Source organism: Apis florea, unplaced genomic scaffold (genome assembly GCF_048593485.1).
Source record: "Apis florea isolate Af1SG1 unplaced genomic scaffold, ASM4859348v1 contig_3772_pilon, whole genome shotgun sequence".
Classification (NCBI taxonomy): domain Eukaryota; kingdom Metazoa; phylum Arthropoda; class Insecta; order Hymenoptera; family Apidae; genus Apis; species Apis florea.
The window spans coordinates 4,593,091-4,610,671 of NW_028256845.1; the positions used below are offsets into that span (position 1 = coordinate 4,593,091).

Consider the following 17,581-nt stretch of genomic DNA (forward strand, 5'->3'; position numbering starts at 1 on the left):
GAAAACGATGGAAGATCAAAGCGGGCAGACGTTCAATCGGGAGAGCTGTCCGCCGAGACGCCGAGTTCGCGCGGGTAAACTATCCGCGCGGAACCATTTCCAACAATAACCCGGCTATGCCGCGGTGGGAAGCGCGCGGAAACGATTTCTCAGTCGCGATCCCGCCCTCCCTCCAGGGACCAGAGTTCCCTTCCCTCTCTGTCTCTCTGTAATCGATGATTTTCCGGTATCGGGCGCTCGCTTCTTCTCCCGTTTCCAGTTTTACGACCGGCCACGAGTCGCGAGTTTACAAGCGAGTTTTACGGAATACGTTAAAACTCGAGGTCCACGGAAACCCGGCCGCCGTTTCCTCTCGATGCAAATGCTCGCTCCTAATGACGACGATTTGCGCCCACGGCGCAAAATCCTCACGATCTTTCTCCCCTCCACATTTTCCTCGTCGTCTTTCTTCGCTATTTTCGTCCCTCGTTGACTCCTTGTTGGCTTCTTTCTCTTCTCCTCTCCTCTCCTCTCGATCGAGGGGGAAGGCATTCGAATGCAAACGCGGATCGTATCACTTGGAGACGTTAGGCGGTTCTTCCTTTATTTAAGGAGGGCGAGGGGGTGGTCGGGTAATTCGTCGGGCGTTTCGCGGCACGGAAATGAGATTGCTGTTTGGGAAAAAGTTATCGGGAAAGATCGAGGGTGGCGTGTTAGAGTTAGTTCAGAAACGAAAGAGGAAGATCTTCGACATCCATCGTTGTATCGATTACGAAAGATTTTTCCATGAAACGTCGTATCGTTCGTTTATTCCTTCTTCTATTTTTATCTTCATTCATCGAAACGATTCATTTCCACGTTTTTAGAAAAGAGGAAACGTTATGATTCTCTGTTTAGTGAATCGTCACTATCCGTTACGAATAGAACGAATGCTCTGTTATTTCGCATTTCGACGGTTGCGTGGAAACAAATGGACTATCCACGACTCGTAAATTGCTCCAATTTAGATAGAGTGTATCAGGAAGCACGGTTTTCGTACGCGGAAACGGTATCGAGTATCGTGAGTATCGTGATATGAGAGAAAGGGATAAGGAAGAAAGAGAGACAAAGACGAATATAGAAAAGTCGAACGTAGACATGCGCGTATACAGCCCCCGACGACTAATGACGCCGAATTCTTTTTCGTGACCAAATAAATGTCTTGATTCATTTAATGTTTGCCTGCTCGTTTATTTACCGGCAAATTGAGGGGAAATTGGGTCAGAAGGGGGATGGCGCAATCGGGTGAGCCACGACACGGGACAAATAACCCGTGAGGGCCCGTTTATGGGGAAACGTCGAGTAACCGGAATGGAGCGAAACCATCTACGATAAGGGCGGCTAATCTTACACCTTTTCCTCCTAACTTACCTTCACGAGGTCACGTCTGCTCTCTGTTTATCCTCTTTATTACGTGCTCGTCCATGGATGGAGGCGAGCAGGAAACAGGATCCGATACAAACTCCATCTTTGCTTGCAGGGGGTTGATTCCTTTCGAGAGGTGGAAGAAAAGCGAACGAAAGGTTCGCCGTGGAGAGCAAAGGAAGAGATAGATGAGAAGAGAGAGAAGAAAAGAGAAGGAGAGGGAGGAGCCTTTGATGAAAGCAGATAGAGGCGGCGATGGTGGTCCTTGCGAGAGGATCACCCTCCTTCGTCTTGCTCCTCCTCTTCCTCCTCCTCGAGTGGGGGTCAAGTGGTCTCGGAGGTTGGAGGACCTTTCGAATAATGTCAGATCGGCAAAAAAACGGTTCGCCACGACACAAAGATGCAATTAACCATTCGTCTCACCATTGGCACACTCTCCATTGGATAGAAGTCTCTTTCCATTTTTTTTTTTTTTTTTTTTTTGTTTCCATATCGATTGCCCTCTCGTTATTAGCGTCTCGTTATTATTATTCGCGGGGCGTTTGCGTTATTTGTACCTGTCCATTCGTGATTGAAAGGTTTTAATCAAGAGTTGAATTAATCCTGACATCGCGCGACCGACCATGCGCAAATTGAAAAAAAAAAAAAAAAAAAAAAAAAAGTGAGAGCGCGGCCAAGCTTTCATCGCGGATAGTCGAAAGAGGAATCGAAAATGCGATGCTCGCCGCGTATCGTAATTAAATTCGTCGTATAATACCCGTGGCGGATAGAGGGTGGACGAGGTGGAGGGGATGATGGCGCAACATATATACATACATATAACTGGGCACAATATTTATCGCGTAATAGAATATAACCAACCAGTCGGTGGCCGGAACGGTTGCGTTTACGTGCTCGGTTAACTCAGGAAACCGGGGGAACGTAAACTCGAAACTAAATCCAAACTAACCGAACTCTGTCTATGTTTATCTCTCTGTTCCTCCATCCCCTTTTCCATCCAACTATCGACCTGCACCATACTCTTTCTCTCTCTCTCTGTTCGAGATACGTTGTCTCGTCTCTTTCCAACCTTTCTCCCTTGTTCTCGATTTTACGGTATGTCCAGTCTCTCGGTGTATACGCGGAATGGGTTTTCGAATTATTGCCCTTTTTATGGAAGCGCGCTCCTTTATTGCATTTTCGCATTGCATTTTCATAGCGTTGTCAGATGCCATTCCGGTATCATCCAGGCTTTATTCGTTTAGAGGATAAATGTAATTAAAAAGATAGTGGCCAGAGCAAATATTACTTACTTACTTACCTTTTATTACTTAACCTTTTTATACAAACCTATCCTAATTAAAACGAATTAAAACTTTTCCCTTCGAATTTTTTATTTCCACTTGGAACGAAAAAAAATATCTCCAAAAAAAAAAAAAAAAAGAAAAATTCGTTCGCACTTTTAAAATCGAAGAAGAACGCATCTACGCGCTGAATATAAGAAACTCTTTACGTATGAATACAAAGGGATACAAAATAGAGTAAAGGATAAAACGAATAAAACTTATTTACAGTTTTGAACGTAGTTTAAAAGACTCGTACACTTTGCGGACAGATAGGTTCGCGGTATCCGCGGATTCATCCTTCCTCGTGTATCGCGTTACACGGCATGTCGGCGTAGCACGCGTGCAGGACACGCGCGCTGTCTTACGTATCGCGGAATCGTAAACCGGTAGATATTAAACTTTTACAATCCTGCCTCGTTGGCTGGCCTGGGTAGGTTATGATGATTAGATGTAACTCGATAATACACGAGAACCAGTCGGTCGTTAAAGATGCCGTTAAATCGGCGGAGAAGCTAGAAATCGTAAAAATTCGCCCACCGCGGCATCGAGCCAACTTGGAGATCGAATCGCGGATCTTGATTCATTTTAATTAATACTTATTCGCGTTTGAATTATTTTAATTAGAACTGTATTGCTGGTGCAATTAAAGAGATACAGATTCCTCGTCAAACTCGAGTGGAGATGATATTTTATGAATCGGATCAAATCAATCTATTTCGATTTAGCAGATAATCGAGGATTATTAATATATTCGTGTTTCGTCGAGGTGGTTTCGCACGCATTTTCAACTCGACGATATCGATCACCTTCGAATCGTAAATGCAAACAAGCACGTGTGGAGTTTCAACCACTAGTTCCTTCTTTTCTATCTGAATATTCCCCGAGGAAACGCCCCGAGAGAAGGAAGGGATTGGTAAACGGGGAAAAGGAATTTTTCTTATTAACTTATATTTATTATCAATTGTTAAAGTATACAATCTTTAACCAAATATCCAGAATACTTTTTCTTCGATCAAATCGACGATAAAACGATATTATATAATATACAAAACCGGGGAAAAATGTTGAAAATTGCGAATCCCTAATTTTTCGATCGAAAACTTCGGATATACACCGAGCTGGTAGACTCGATAGACGATATCGATATCGATACAGAGAGAGAAATAGAGAGACAGAGAGAGAGAGAGAGAATATTCGAAGCATTTTTATGATCGGGCATAAACGTAACAGCGAGTCGTAACGCGTGTCACGAGCAAATGGCATTGCATAGCCGAGTAAAGCGACCTCGGCCGGCATAATAATTCTCCGTATTGTCAAAGCCAAATGTGCGCGATGTTCGCCGTTCCCGCCGAAATGTTATTAACGTTTATACCGGAGTAAGATAACGATTCGAGTGGGAAACCGGCGCGAGTGGCCATCGCGGAGAGAGTAACGATCCTCCAGGATTGCAGGAGGGAGGAGAGGAGGGAGGTTAGCCCGGTTACAATTCCGGTTATTGGGCGTAATTCGTGATTGGCAGCGGCCGTTTCTCGCGGCTTAGTGCTAATAAATTCGTGCGTACTCGCCGCCCGACGATATTCGATCCCTTCTCGAAGGGTGGGAGGAAGAAGGGAGGCAGCCGCTCGTGATATAAAGCGGTTTTGCTTCGCCGGTTTTATGAATATGCTTTCTCCGGGGCCAACTGCGTCCTCCTCCCCCTCCTGCGCACCAGAAGGAGGAGCCGTCGACGCCGGAAACCGGGGTCGAAAGGCAAGAACGTTATAGGTGGACGATAATTCATCGGCCTACGGTCCGTCGTTGAAACAAGGGAAACCTTTCCGCTTGTTTCGATGCTCGTTTCCAGGACCCCTTTCGCGGCCAATCTACGAATCGTTCGATGGGAATTGTTTGCTTCCTCGACCTCGTATATTATAAGACCTCGCTTTCTTCATAACGTTGGAACACGAAAGTGGAAGTTTAATATTTCCTGAAAATTAAAGAAATATTAGAGAAAATGGATATTTTACTTTGGGTTCACGATTATTTACGAATACATTCTTTTACGCAACGGTACCCATTCCGGAAACAATTCTTATTAAATTGATCGGTCGCCTTCTGTCGCGTAACAATATTATACACTTGCAAGTTGAAATCCTCCGTTGAGATCCATCCGACCAGACAGACTTCCGGTTAATAAAAGCACGCGGCATTATACTCGAAAATCACTGGAGATCCCCCGGTCCAGGGGCTCAATGTAAATTACATAAACCTGGGGAACATTGTCTTATGAAATTCATTTATGGCGTACTCGCGAGCGTAATCGAGTTTGTCTGGGGCGGGGAGGGGGCGGTTCGACAAAGTGGCTTTTCCTGGCTGATGCGGGGGGCGACGACGACGGCGAGAGCCGGAAATACCCGCGTAAGGTGAGGCCCTCGGTACTTCAAAGAAGGCTGACAGGAGAACATCCACCTCGAAATTCACTCATACCCCGCCACCCCTTCGCTCCACCACGGCTCGTGTTTTATCGCATTATTTATTGCCGCGAACTACGGCCTTCCCCTCCAGCCTTTCCTCCCGCCGTGTCACCACCACAAAACCTTGGACAGAACACACGAGCCGCCGTCGCCGCCGCCCTGTTATTGATGGATTCCTCCCTTATGAAATATCTCGACGAGTCGGCACGAATTTATTGCGCACCAGCTCGACCCGCTTTATCTCGTATTGTTCATGATAAACCCGCGCTGATATCCCCGAGACGTTCCTCCCCTAAAAAGCCTCTCCTCCCTCTTTCCCCTTCCAGATCGGCCGTTATACCGATTCTTTTTTCCGCGACGTCGATAGCACGCTAGTCGAGTATTCGCATTAGTCGAGGAGTGGAGTCCTTCGTGGATAAAAACGACCATCTTCCTGCGAATGGGCATCTTGCTGCGAGGGAGAGAGGCTGCCAGTATATGCGATCGATCGGCGGTTGCTTCTTGGGAAAACCGGGTTGCGGGAGGACGATTAGCGTTTTTTTGGACAAAAAGAGAAAGTTTCGATACCAGGAAGAATTCACTTTTGCAATTGGTTTCGACGAGGAAGGTACACGGGCGAGAGTGTCGAGTCAATCCCCTTTAAAGGAATCGACTTTTAGGGAAAGAAAGGATCGTTCGAAGGAAGGATCGTGTCTCGCCGCTGAACGTTTCTCAATATTTGCGTGGATGTCATGGAGCCGTTTGAGGGAAGAGCTCGCGGGATCGAGGTTTCTCGCGGAAGCCGAGGGAAGTTCCGTTTGATGTCGGGCGGGGTTCGGAAGTTCGGGCCGCGGAGAAACGACATAATTACAGGCGAGCGCGGTTAAAAAATGCAACGAGCGAGGGATAAGGGTGGGACCAAGGGAGTATTTGTCAAAGAAAATTTTCATAATCGCGTCGCTTGCTGGCGGAGCGTTTTTCCGTGGCTTTGGGCGTCGTTAAACAAATTTGCACGCCCTCGTCAGCCGCTCGTCCGCCCGTGAACCACCCCAAAGGAAACCCTCCCTCCACTTTCCACTCGTTTCCTTATTTCCCCACCTTTTATCTCTTCCCTATTTTTTTTTTCTTATATTTCTTTTACTTTCTCTCTCTCTCTCTCTCTCTCTCTCTCTCTCTCTCTCTCTCTTCAATTATTTTCTTCTCTTCAACCATCGTCTTCGATTATTTTGCGTACGAACGTTGTCTGTCTTGCGTTTTCCCTCCTCGAAACGCAATGGAATTTGGAGCAGGTTGCGGTTCGTCGCAACGCACGCGAGCCTGCAAAAATTGAAGGAGGCCACGCTTTCTTTCTACCCGCAGGGCGTGTCATCGTTCCATTCGACGCGACACGAAAAAGAAAAAGCTGCTCGCACGCAGCAAGAAACACTTGTCATTACGTCGATTCGTTCGAGGAGACATCGAATCGTTTATTTTAATCTGGTGCCATTAACTGGTGGCGTAAAGGAATCGCGTACGACATTTACGCTTCTCGTATACACGCCTCGTCGGAGAAACGTCGCGTCGACAGTTGACACTTTAAGACACGCTCGATTTTCGATTCTCCGTTGCGCAACACACGTGCACGTGGGCTGCGCACGAACAGCCTCGTTTATCCATATCCCGTATGTACGTAAAATATAAATATACAGAATACGCTTATATCGATCCACGAAAAATAACGAGCTTCCACTTACGTTGCCGATGCACCTTTGCAAAGTATCTATAAAGCTTGGATTGGACGAATAACTAGTTAGAAGGAATGATAGAAATTTTTTATCAATTATTTACACAAAACGAAACTTTCAACACGAAAGGTTCCTTTTCCTTCGAAATAACGATTTAGAGATCTCTCGGTCGATCTTCGAAACTCCAGGCAACACCACGGATTCCCCCACCCCCTCCTCCCGTTCCCGGAAAATCCTTCATCCGAGATCAATCTCCTTTTAGCTTCTCTCCATCTCTCTGTTCGTTCGCGGGGTTGCCGTTCAATTACGTAGTCATTAACTCGCGATTGTCTCTTCGGACGTAACCTCGTTACGCCGCCTCGAATCCCGGGCGCGGCAATATTCCGCGCGCAGATCTCAACACAGATAGGCTTTTAGCGTATTAGCAGGCACAATGTGACAATGGAACACAGCCTGTGCGTTACGAGAATAGCAAATGCCGCCACTCTATCCGTTTCCCATACAATGGGCCCGGTTCGTCCCGCACCGAGACTTGCGAATAGCCAGGCGAGACACGTATTTCATAAACGGCCGTCGTCGTCGCGACGATCCGAGCCGAGTGAAGACGAAAATGCATCCAACGTTTCTTGTCCCTCTCTTTTGTTTCTTTGTTTTTTTTTTTTTATCCCGCCTTCTTCAATGGAGGTCAAGAAAAGGTAAAAATCGGTCGATCCCTTCCCTTGTTCGGGGAATAAGTAGAAAACGATCGATTGTTTTTCTCTGGTTTTCATCAACGATCATGCTTCTTCGAATGATATTCGTTGAATTATTTTTTGGATACATTTAGAATAAGGTGTTAAACGAGGTGGTTTGATAGGTCAAAAAAAGAATGTTTTACAAGTTTCTTTTTTTGTGTCAAAGAATATCGAAAAAAAATCATCGAAACAGGATTTATCGAGATTAGTTAATTAAACGAGATCTTAGTATATTGATATTATTGTAACAAGAAAATAATTAAATTTTAGATATTTTCAACTTTATTATTATTGTTATTACGTTCGAAAAATTTATAGATTAATTTTCTTCGTTGAGCGTTCAGTTTAATTTCTTCCACGATTTTGTCCATAATTTCACATTACGCAAATTAATTCGCGGGTTAATTTTTCGTCCGACTGGAACACGGAATCGGCGTTTTTAGCTCGCTCCTTTGACCCGTTCCAGTCGTTTCGTTGCAGCGAAAATTCAGCAAAATTTTCTTAAATTGAGGGGAATGAAAGAGGCGGCCAGTCGAGTTTCGCGCAATGTGGATCGTTTCAAATGGAATTCGAATACCGGGCAAGAGGCCAGATACCTTGAGCCGGAATACCTTTCATAATGTTATATCGACGATGCGAAATCGACGTTCACGTCGAATAAACCTCGATAGGTATACTTGCTACCTTATACGTTTTCTCGCGTAGACAGCTTTTTCTCGATATAGGAATTCCTCGGTGATATCGTTTTTTCCCCCCATCGTTTCCATCGAGCGGGCCTAGAAGTGGTTTAAAGTATGATTGAGCTGACCGTGTTACGAAAGGCAATATTTCACGAGCGAGCGAGGTTTCGAGAGGCCCTTCGATGATTACGAGTCTTTGCGAACGACTCGTGTGCGGAGATTATCAAGTGTGGCGAATTGTTCGAGTTGCTTTCGAACAAGGGTACAATCGTATTGGAAAATGGCCGCTTAGAATAATTTTCTTTCGGGTGAACGTACGATTCTTACGCTTCTAACGCGATTCTACTCTCCCTTAAAATTCGATCGAGCGGTTTAGATCGACTTATTCTTATGCTTGGTTTTTAAAAAAAACGACAGATTGCGTTTGCAGGAAAGGAAAGTTTGAAATACACTTAAGAAGGGATTCGTATTCGCGAAAAAGACTCGCTTTCCGTAACCATCGCCTCCGGCGGTTCTTCTTGAGAAATATTGTTATGCATAATATTTCAATATTTCATATCCGACGTTTACGTATGTAATGAATGGCCAACTTTTTAATTTGCACAGGTATTAAAAGGCGGGGAGGTTGAAAGATCAATGTACCGTTATTTTGTAACATTACGATTTTGAAAAAGTCTTTCGAAAAATTTCACATTTTCATCCTCGAAGAAACCTCGATTCTTCCTCGCATCTCTCCTCTTCTCCCGTTCATCGAATTTATTCCCAAGAATTCTAAAACCTCGTTTATTGCCTTCTCCAATAACATGCTTGCATAACTCTTGTTTCTTCTTTCATTTATTAACCCTTTCCTTACGTACGATACGACGAGCGATCGAAGTTTGTCGAAGTATCTTTCTCTAGCATCGATATTTTGTTTTTATCGTCAACTTTTTTTTTCAATAAACACTCAAAGCAACTCGAATTGGATCGCTGTTTCTCGATGCACATTTTTGGTGCGGCGGAGAGATCGCCCATAGCGAAAGGATTAATCAAACCTTCTCCCCTATAAATATATATATATATCTCCAATTCGAAAAGAAACCATGGCTAACCATGGAGAGCAGCACCTTCGTCGAGGCGAGTTTCGTCCAGCTTGGCAATCGGATCCCGCCGCCAGATTATGCCGAATCCGTGGAACACGATACGTTACGTTATCAGCCGGTGCATGGGGCACGGTCGATGGATACGAGGCATGGCGCGACGATGGTTGAGTGGAGAGCGAGAGAGAGAGAGAGAGAGAGAGAGGTAAACCGTAGAGGTAGATCTCGGTGGATGGGCCGCGTTGGTCACCGGCGGTACACGCGTCGTAAAGTGACGATCGGATCAGGATGCAGGAAATTGGCCGGATTCGCGAGCAATGGGCCGTGCTGATACCGCGGCCGTGGTGGAGGGATATCGGGCCGAAGTGTTGCCGCACAATATCACGCGTTTACCCTCCTCGCGTACGTGCCCTATCTGCCTCTCTTTCTATCTCTACACCTCGCTCGTTACTCGCTCTCGATCGAATTTCAACCGTCGCTCGTTTCGTTCAAACGTCCAAATCTTGTCGAATTCTCAGATCCTGACTCGGACAGATGAAGAAGAAATATGGTGGAAAATGATAATATCATTCTTACTTTCAATCGAGCCGTTTTATAATCTGTTCGATCGAACAACAAGGAAATTTTTAAATGATCATCGAACTCTTTTAGATTTTGACGACATAATTTATTTTCAATTGTAGTCAGTAGATATAAATCACATTGTATTTATTGGATAGTACATTTGTTTATGTAACATTTCAGAACGAATTGAATCGCTGGAAAACCGTGTCGAGCATCGATTAATTGGAGGAAGGAAAAATTGTCGCGGGAGACAAAGGAGATTCGGGAAAGTTGTTCGATCCGGGCGGCCAATATCGCGCCATTAACCGTAGATAAGCCAGCGGCTAGAGCTCCGGCCAATATTGAATGGTCTGTATAGGTAGTTTGCCGGAGGGGGTTGGCCGTGCGCGGGGGGGAGGGTGATTGTGCATTAGTGGCACTATTGTGCCGGGCCACCCCTCAAATCCATATTACTCGTGTAGTAGTCAGTCAGTGTCCGTGTTTCCTCTCCGCGCGCCCGTTCGTTCGGAACTACGTATTCCAGTTGTGTATAGAGATCCGCCCCGATTCCCGGCGTGCTCTATATGCAAACCGCCGCGTAATGAGTCCGTCAACCCCGTAACGTCGTTTGCCGCTATCCTTGCACTTAGGCGGCGGTACACCCATTTTCCACCGAATCCACCGGCCTGCCTCCGTCTCGAATGCAAATCCGTCCAAACTCGTGCGCCCCCACCTCGATCGGGCCCCATGCAAATTCGCCCGCGGCTCCGATTATCGTTCTCGCTGCGTTCGGCGTTCTCTGTTTCCTCCACTTGATTCCATGGATCAGGATTTCTGGGTAAAGGGATTTTTCTGCGCGTTCTGCGTGTGCGAAACGTTTGATTCTTGGAAATGAAAAATACCACGAGTAATTGTTAGCCTTAAAAATCGTATCAAAAGGAAATATTAAAAAATATTTAAGCTTGGAAGATAACGATGATTTTCGCCATTTCTGAAGAAAAGGTTATTAAATTGTATTTTGAATTAAAATTAGAAAAATTTTGAATCGTTGTAAGTAAGATAATTACTTTCGGTCGACGAACGAGAGATAGAAAACGTTTTTTTCACTCATCCCGATATGACTTCTGGTTTCCGAGATATCATCGTGTGAAGAAAAAGATAATTTTTTTAATCCTCTTCTATTTCTATTCTTCTCGTTTACTCGTCTTACTATTTTAAACTCGAAACAGTCGTGGCTCCTGAAAGTATTTAGTACGCAGTTCTAGGAAAAAATAAAAGTCACTAGATCGCGGACGACCCATTTACAATTTTCACACTGTCTTGAGCTGTTATATTTTAAATCTTTATATTTATCATATCGAGATGAAACAAAAATCGATTTCAACACATATATACTTTTCCCTAATACTTTACCTAATCGCTAATCGTTTGCATTATGTTTTAATAAAAATTTTCGATTCGATCTCTCACGATACAATTCGATCCATCGAATTCGAGTTCCATTTCAGGATCAGTAAGTAAACAGCTTGTCTGAGACGCAGCAGACGTGGATGGAGGAGGCGTGGGAGGAGGAGAGTGTTGTCTCCTCGGCGGGATCTCGATTAATGTCGGTTATTAGCTAGCTGTCATCGCAGTCGTCGTAAGGATCGCGGCCCGCTTTAACAATGCCTCGTCAACGCGCGAAACGAGATGACACGGCCGGGCGCGTGTGATAATTATTCTCGCGGTTGTGTGCACGCCTCTATCGAGGGATTGTTCTCGGTGCACTCGTACGAATGTAGCGCGTCTCTCTCTCGCGCGCGCGCACACACACACACACGCGCGCGACCGTGGCTCTCTACCCAGCGTGATGATATTACCGTTGGCGAGCTGGTTAGCCGGCATCAGTCGACGTCGCCGACGTAATGTTTGGCATAGCTTGTCGCAATATGTTACACACCATCCCCGTTCCCCATCGAATCGGGTTACTACGAGTATCTTCCCGTGGTGCACGGCAACCACGGCCTCTCTGATGCATGCAATCAGTGTGACCAACGACTTGGCCGTACGTCGCACGGCCAACTGGATGCCACGTAATTACGAAACGCGAAATAATTCGGGTGGACCGAAACGACAGGTTGTAACTCCGCCTAGCGTGGAAAACCAGTGTTGTATCGGAGATTGGAGTTTTTCTTTTTTTCTTTCTTATTGCTTTTTCTTCGATCGAACACCTTTCCTTTGTTTCAATTTCGAAAATTTATATGTATATATATATCACGATACACTGTTGTTTAAAAGGAAGGATTTATATCGTATTTTTACGCGAGGTCGAAGAATAAATAATCAATTGTAATATTAACAACTAGTTTAGAATAATTCGGTTAGAAACTTGGATTTTACATCTATTTGATATTTTATTGCCGATCTTCTAGAAACAGTATAAATCCAACAAGTATAAATCGCGATTCTACTTCGTCTTCTCTCGTTCTCTCCTCGTTCGTCTTATCACGCGAAACAATTGTGAAAAGAAACGGGGCCGAACGGCCCAAGAACAACAAGTTGATTTGAAGCAAACCAGCTAAACCAAAGCGTACCTGGGAATCAAAGCAAACACACAGCTGAAACGCGCGTCGAACGAATTGCTCGCGGACCACCACGCAACATCGCGCACGATTCGCGACAATACGACACCCGGCTCGAAGTGTCGACGCCCCCATACATTACCGCCGCGTGTCCATCAGTCGGTGGGCCAATGTTTAGCATAGCTTGTCGCAATATGTTACACGCGGCATCCAGCCACAGTTTCCGGCATCGAATCGGTTTAGCGATCACGCGTCTCTCGATATCTCGAACCAACAACCCCTTGTTCAGAGGCATCCTGTCAGCGTATGCTAATCACGGGCTCGCTCCCGATGATATTTCGAAGCGACGTGGATTCGCGACATCTCTCGCGTTAGGGATTCGCGTCGCTGTCGTGAATTACGCTCCTTTTCGAACGAAGGAGAAAGCGCGTGTAGGAATAATGAGCTGTGGATGTCGGTGAATGGCGATCATCGGCCGTGAATAAAGGGGAGTGTAGAAAGGGGATTGCTCGATGAAGCAAATGATTAACTTCTGTGCATTTATTTGTTTGAAAATTTAAATATACAAAAATGTAGGAAACGGAAATGTAGGATACAAGTGTCGTAATAATTAAAGGATAAAACGGATTTTATTCTCTCTTATTGAGAAAATTCGGTTTTATTTTATTCTCTCGCTCGCTTTATACGAAAAATATCATATCGTTTCGATTTGTTTATTCATTTATCATTATTTTTCCAGATAAACCAACGATAAATACACTATATAGAGAATCCTTGAGTATTTTTCCCTCGATCCGTATTACTACCAACTACAGCGGCTAACGACATCGTGAAGGAATCGAGCTTCCCCCAATTACACAGCGGCACAGCTTGGACGAGATTTACGAATGGAAATGAAGGGGCCGCGAAGATTGCGGGAGGTAAGGCGATCGTAATACTCGTAATTGAGTACACGGCGCCCGATCCGAAAACTGCTCCTCTCGAGGGTTGCCGCCAATTCGAGCACTTTTAAAAGCGGTGTCCCTAATCTGTACCCGTTATTGGTCGAAACTCGTGGGGCGCGGTGGATGCATTAGCGCCGGCGATATAGGTCCCTGGGTGGCTTTGCCCCGCCAGAGCGGATATTATAAATTCCGAGTCAAATGTAGCGTATCGTAATTTCGTTCGTCGGGATATCACTTAATGCAATCTGTACGGAGTCCCAGAGAAAAATTTTATTAACGTCATCCGATCTGGATGATGTTTTCCCTGCACGAATTCTCGTGTTATCTTTTTCTTCTTTCTTTTTTTTTTTTTTTTTTTTTCATTCTACTCCGCGAATCGTTTCTCTGCGAGAGATAAAATCGAAACCGATGAAAATCTGTAAGAAAAAGAGAGGAGTCGAGGTTTTTCAATTTATTTTAAGGAGGGAAGGGAAATTCGCGAGAATCCGCGATCCGTGCCTTCTCTCCCGTGTTGTAAAGGAGGAAGGAAACGATGTGCAGCCACGTGAAATTAAAAGCTCCCCCTGTTCGAGAGAGCACGACAACAAAAGGAGATGCTCCAGTTGCCTCGAAGTACCGAGAATACAGGATTACGTCTTCTCCTCGTCATCGGTCGTCTAAGAAAAAAAAAAAAAAGAAAAAAAATAAATACCCTGGAGCGCGAGCAGAAAAATAAGCCCTTAAAGAGGCTGATGAATTTTAAATCAGCCTCGCATTGAAATCAGGGAAACGTCTCCATTGCCAGAGGAGTTTTTCGAGTTCACCCTCTCTGTCTTTCCTGCTTCTCTATCCTCTTTCTTCTTCCTTCATATTTTCTTTTCTTTCTTTCTTCCTTCCTTCGGTTCCATACCGCTCTCCTCCGGTACTTTCAGTTTTCATCTCTTAATAATACAGAGGCACTAATACCCTGATCACATATTCCCGGGGATGAAAGGTAAATCTTGCGCTCCGGGCGGGTTATAAGGAGCGCATTAATTCCATTAGAAAAGGCGTTCGTGGCCCTCTCTCCCTTCCTCCTTTTTTTCCCCCCCTTAAAGGACAGGTTCTTTCCACCTTGCTCCGTCAAAACGATCGAAAATAACGCAACGACCTCGTTCCTCGTGTTTTCTTCGAGATGAAATCCGTTCACGGGATTCGTATCTTCGTTAATACCTTATATTATTCCCTTCTAGACTGGGGAGGCGAATCGAATTCGAACGTTTATTACGATTATTATTATTATTATTATGAATCGATAGTTGAGAAAATGGGGTGAAATTGAATTTGAAATTTTGCATCGAATTGTTGGGAGATTTTACGGGGGAGGACTACTCGCCCCTAATCTTGTAGCAGGATGTCCGGCAGTAATATCCTGCTCGTGTCACTCACCAGGAGGCAACTCGTAAAAGTTATTATCACGTCGATTTCGGTGGCGCGTGCGCTTCGTATCAGAAGAAATTCTGTCCCTCTGTCTTCGAGAAACTTGTACAAACGTGAACGATAATTTCCATGAAGAAAGATAAAGATCGTAGATTAATCCAAACTGGAAAAATTGTCGCGAATCCTGTGAAACATTCACATGAACGTAATAATAACTTCCATAGAAAAAAAGAAAGAGCATCATGATAACTCAGTCACCTGACAACCGTTCGAAGGAATACCAACCACCGAAATTTCCAAACCGAGAAAAACCGAGACGAGACGAATCGAGGCGAAGGAGAGAGGCTCGGTCGATCAGCAGCGATCCGCCATCCCCAGGGAAATCGTTTTAAACCTTTTAAATTCGGCAACCCTCGGAAGAAGAAAAAAAGAAAGAAAGGACACGCACAGTCCTCGAGCAACCCAGTCGCGTCGCGACGTGGTGGTAGCTGCTGCGGGTAAGTACGTCGATACACGAACACACCAGTGGTAGCCGGTTGCACGGCACATAAATATATCGCGCACGGAAGAGGGAAATCTGTTTAAAATATGTTCTCTCTCTCGCCATTTCGCCATGGTCGTTTGCCACGGGGAATAGCTAAATGCTTTTTGCGAGAGGCCATTTAAATCTTTACCTTTCGTCCCTTTTTCCTATATATCCTTCCCTCTTCCGTTTCGTCCATTCGTCTTCTCTCTCTCCTCTTCCTTCCCGCCCTATCCTCTCTCTCTCTCTTTCTCCAGTTGGTTTATGTTTGCTTATGTTCGATCGGTGTGGAACACGGGCGGGAAGGAAGGATAGGAAAAACAGGGGGGAAATGGAGAGAAAAAGGAAGCAGGTGGAGGTGGTTGTTGGTGGTGAATTTCTCTGTTTGTCGTGTATCGATTCTCTCTTATTCAATCTTCCCGAGAAAGACTTGCCGGCCGGTGTAAGCGATATCTTTGAGAGGTATCCGCAAATATTCGAGTTTCAAAACCGTGATAGAGGGAAGGGAGAGGAGGGAATTTCTGTGGTTCTTCGTCGATGGTGGCGGATCTTTTCTCGATTCTTTCCTCTCTCTCGCGTTTTATCGAGATTGGCCGACTCGAGTCCCACAGGAAATGGGGGAGGATCCGGATGCAACCGTACGCACAACAGCCACGAAATTCGCCCCGTGTACATAGGAGAAGGCCGATCTCTCTCTCTCCTCTCCTCTCCACGCGCGTATGCAACGCGAGCAGGGACGTTTTGCATGCGAAAAAAAAATGAGGTTTCCTCCGCGAATTGCGGTGGTACCCTGGGGAGCCGGGCGGAAGATAGTCGGTTACTTTAGAGGAGACACAAGAATGGCGGAAATTTCTCTTGGTTATGAATGGTGGTTGCGTTTCGTGAGATTTCGATGAGAAGACATCGAATGCGACGAGTACATTTAGATATTCTTTTGTTTCAGAGTCGAATGCGAGATCTTTGTGGATGGCTATCGTTACACGGAAACCATTCAATGCTATAATTATAGTCGTGGTTGATACACAACGAGCGGTTAACATTAGATGACTGTAATCGTAGAGAATTTAACGCTGAATAATTATAATCGTCGTTGGTACGGCAACGAGCATTCAACGCTGAAAGAGTTGACAAACGCTAGGTATTATATCCTCGAATGGAAGAGGAATGGAAAAATGCAGTAAAAAATATATATTTTCCGAGGATTGACAAAGAATCGACATCAATTGTCGATGCATCGTAGCTCGAGGAAATTTATTGGCGCAAGTGCGCTTCGGGGAAGTCGATGAAAATGAAATCTGCGACGAAGTGCGAAGAAGTGTCGTACTGGAGGATAGACGAAAGGTGGTATGGAAGACACGTCGCTGAAAGGAGGCTAAGCGCCATCGGCCGCGAATTTGTTCGTTGGTCGATCGGTCTTGCGATCGAGAAAAAAGCCGCTAGATCGGTTCTCGCCAAGTCTTGTGCACACACACACACACACACGCACGCGTGGCTCTCGACCTTAATACCGTCGACGTTTTATTCGATGCATCCTCTGACGAAATCGACCACAGCATTCTTCGTTTTCTTCTCGACGTTCCATCTCTTCGTTATTTATCGGTGAAAAACCGAGTCCGGTCTCGTTTCTCACGTTCAAGATAATTCTATGGACTGCCCCTGTTTTACAACTGGAACGACCTATTCCACGATATATTCTAAGCTCCTATGTGTGTGCGTCGTACGTGAATAGAGAGAATCGAAACATTGTATACAATGAGACTGAATTTGTATTTAAGTATTTTAAATCGAGAATAAACTATTCGAACACCTAAACGTTTGTAACAATCTATACTGAGTGTTCTATGGAACTTTATCATTTGAAATATCTCGCTTTTCGAAATAATAAAATATATTTCGGATAAAAGTTGAATGGTTTCGAGGAAAACAAAATATGGGGCCATTATTTTTTTCGTAGGTACATGCGTAGAGATTATATAAAGTCAACGTTGACTTTTTTAATAAAATCATGTATTTTTTAAGATATAAATAGATATAGCGAAATATTTTCTATAACAAACTATTAATCCAATTATAATAAAAAATTATTTTATTTTTAGTTTAAACGATATTTAATTACATTCAATTATTTTTTAAACTTTCTTTAAAAATTTCTTTACTTATATAGCTTAACGTTTTTTTTTTCAAAGGTGAAAAATACAGAGATACACTGGTACGTTAATAAACTCATGATTATATTCATAAAAGTAAAATTAATC

General features: G+C 44.5%; 1 protein-coding gene across 2 annotated transcripts in view; it reads left to right on the forward strand.

The window, feature by feature from the left end:
- The window catches only part of LOC116414098 (uncharacterized), a 117,875-nt gene extending 100,737 nt beyond the window's left edge, over positions 1 to 17,138 (forward strand). Inside the window, exons 3-4 of one of the 2 annotated variants that reach the window (XM_086915085.1) lie at positions 13,201 to 13,381; positions 16,270 to 17,021. In XM_086915085.1, coding sequence (XP_086771211.1) covers positions 13,201 to 13,283 — 83 coding nt within the window. In that variant the 3' untranslated portion in view covers positions 13,284 to 13,381; positions 16,270 to 17,021. Of the gene's footprint in view, positions 1 to 13,200; positions 13,382 to 16,269 lie in introns of both variants that reach the window. The other variant, XM_086915084.1, reaches the window with a different exon arrangement.
- The last annotated feature ends 443 nt before the right edge of the window (positions 17,139 to 17,581 follow it).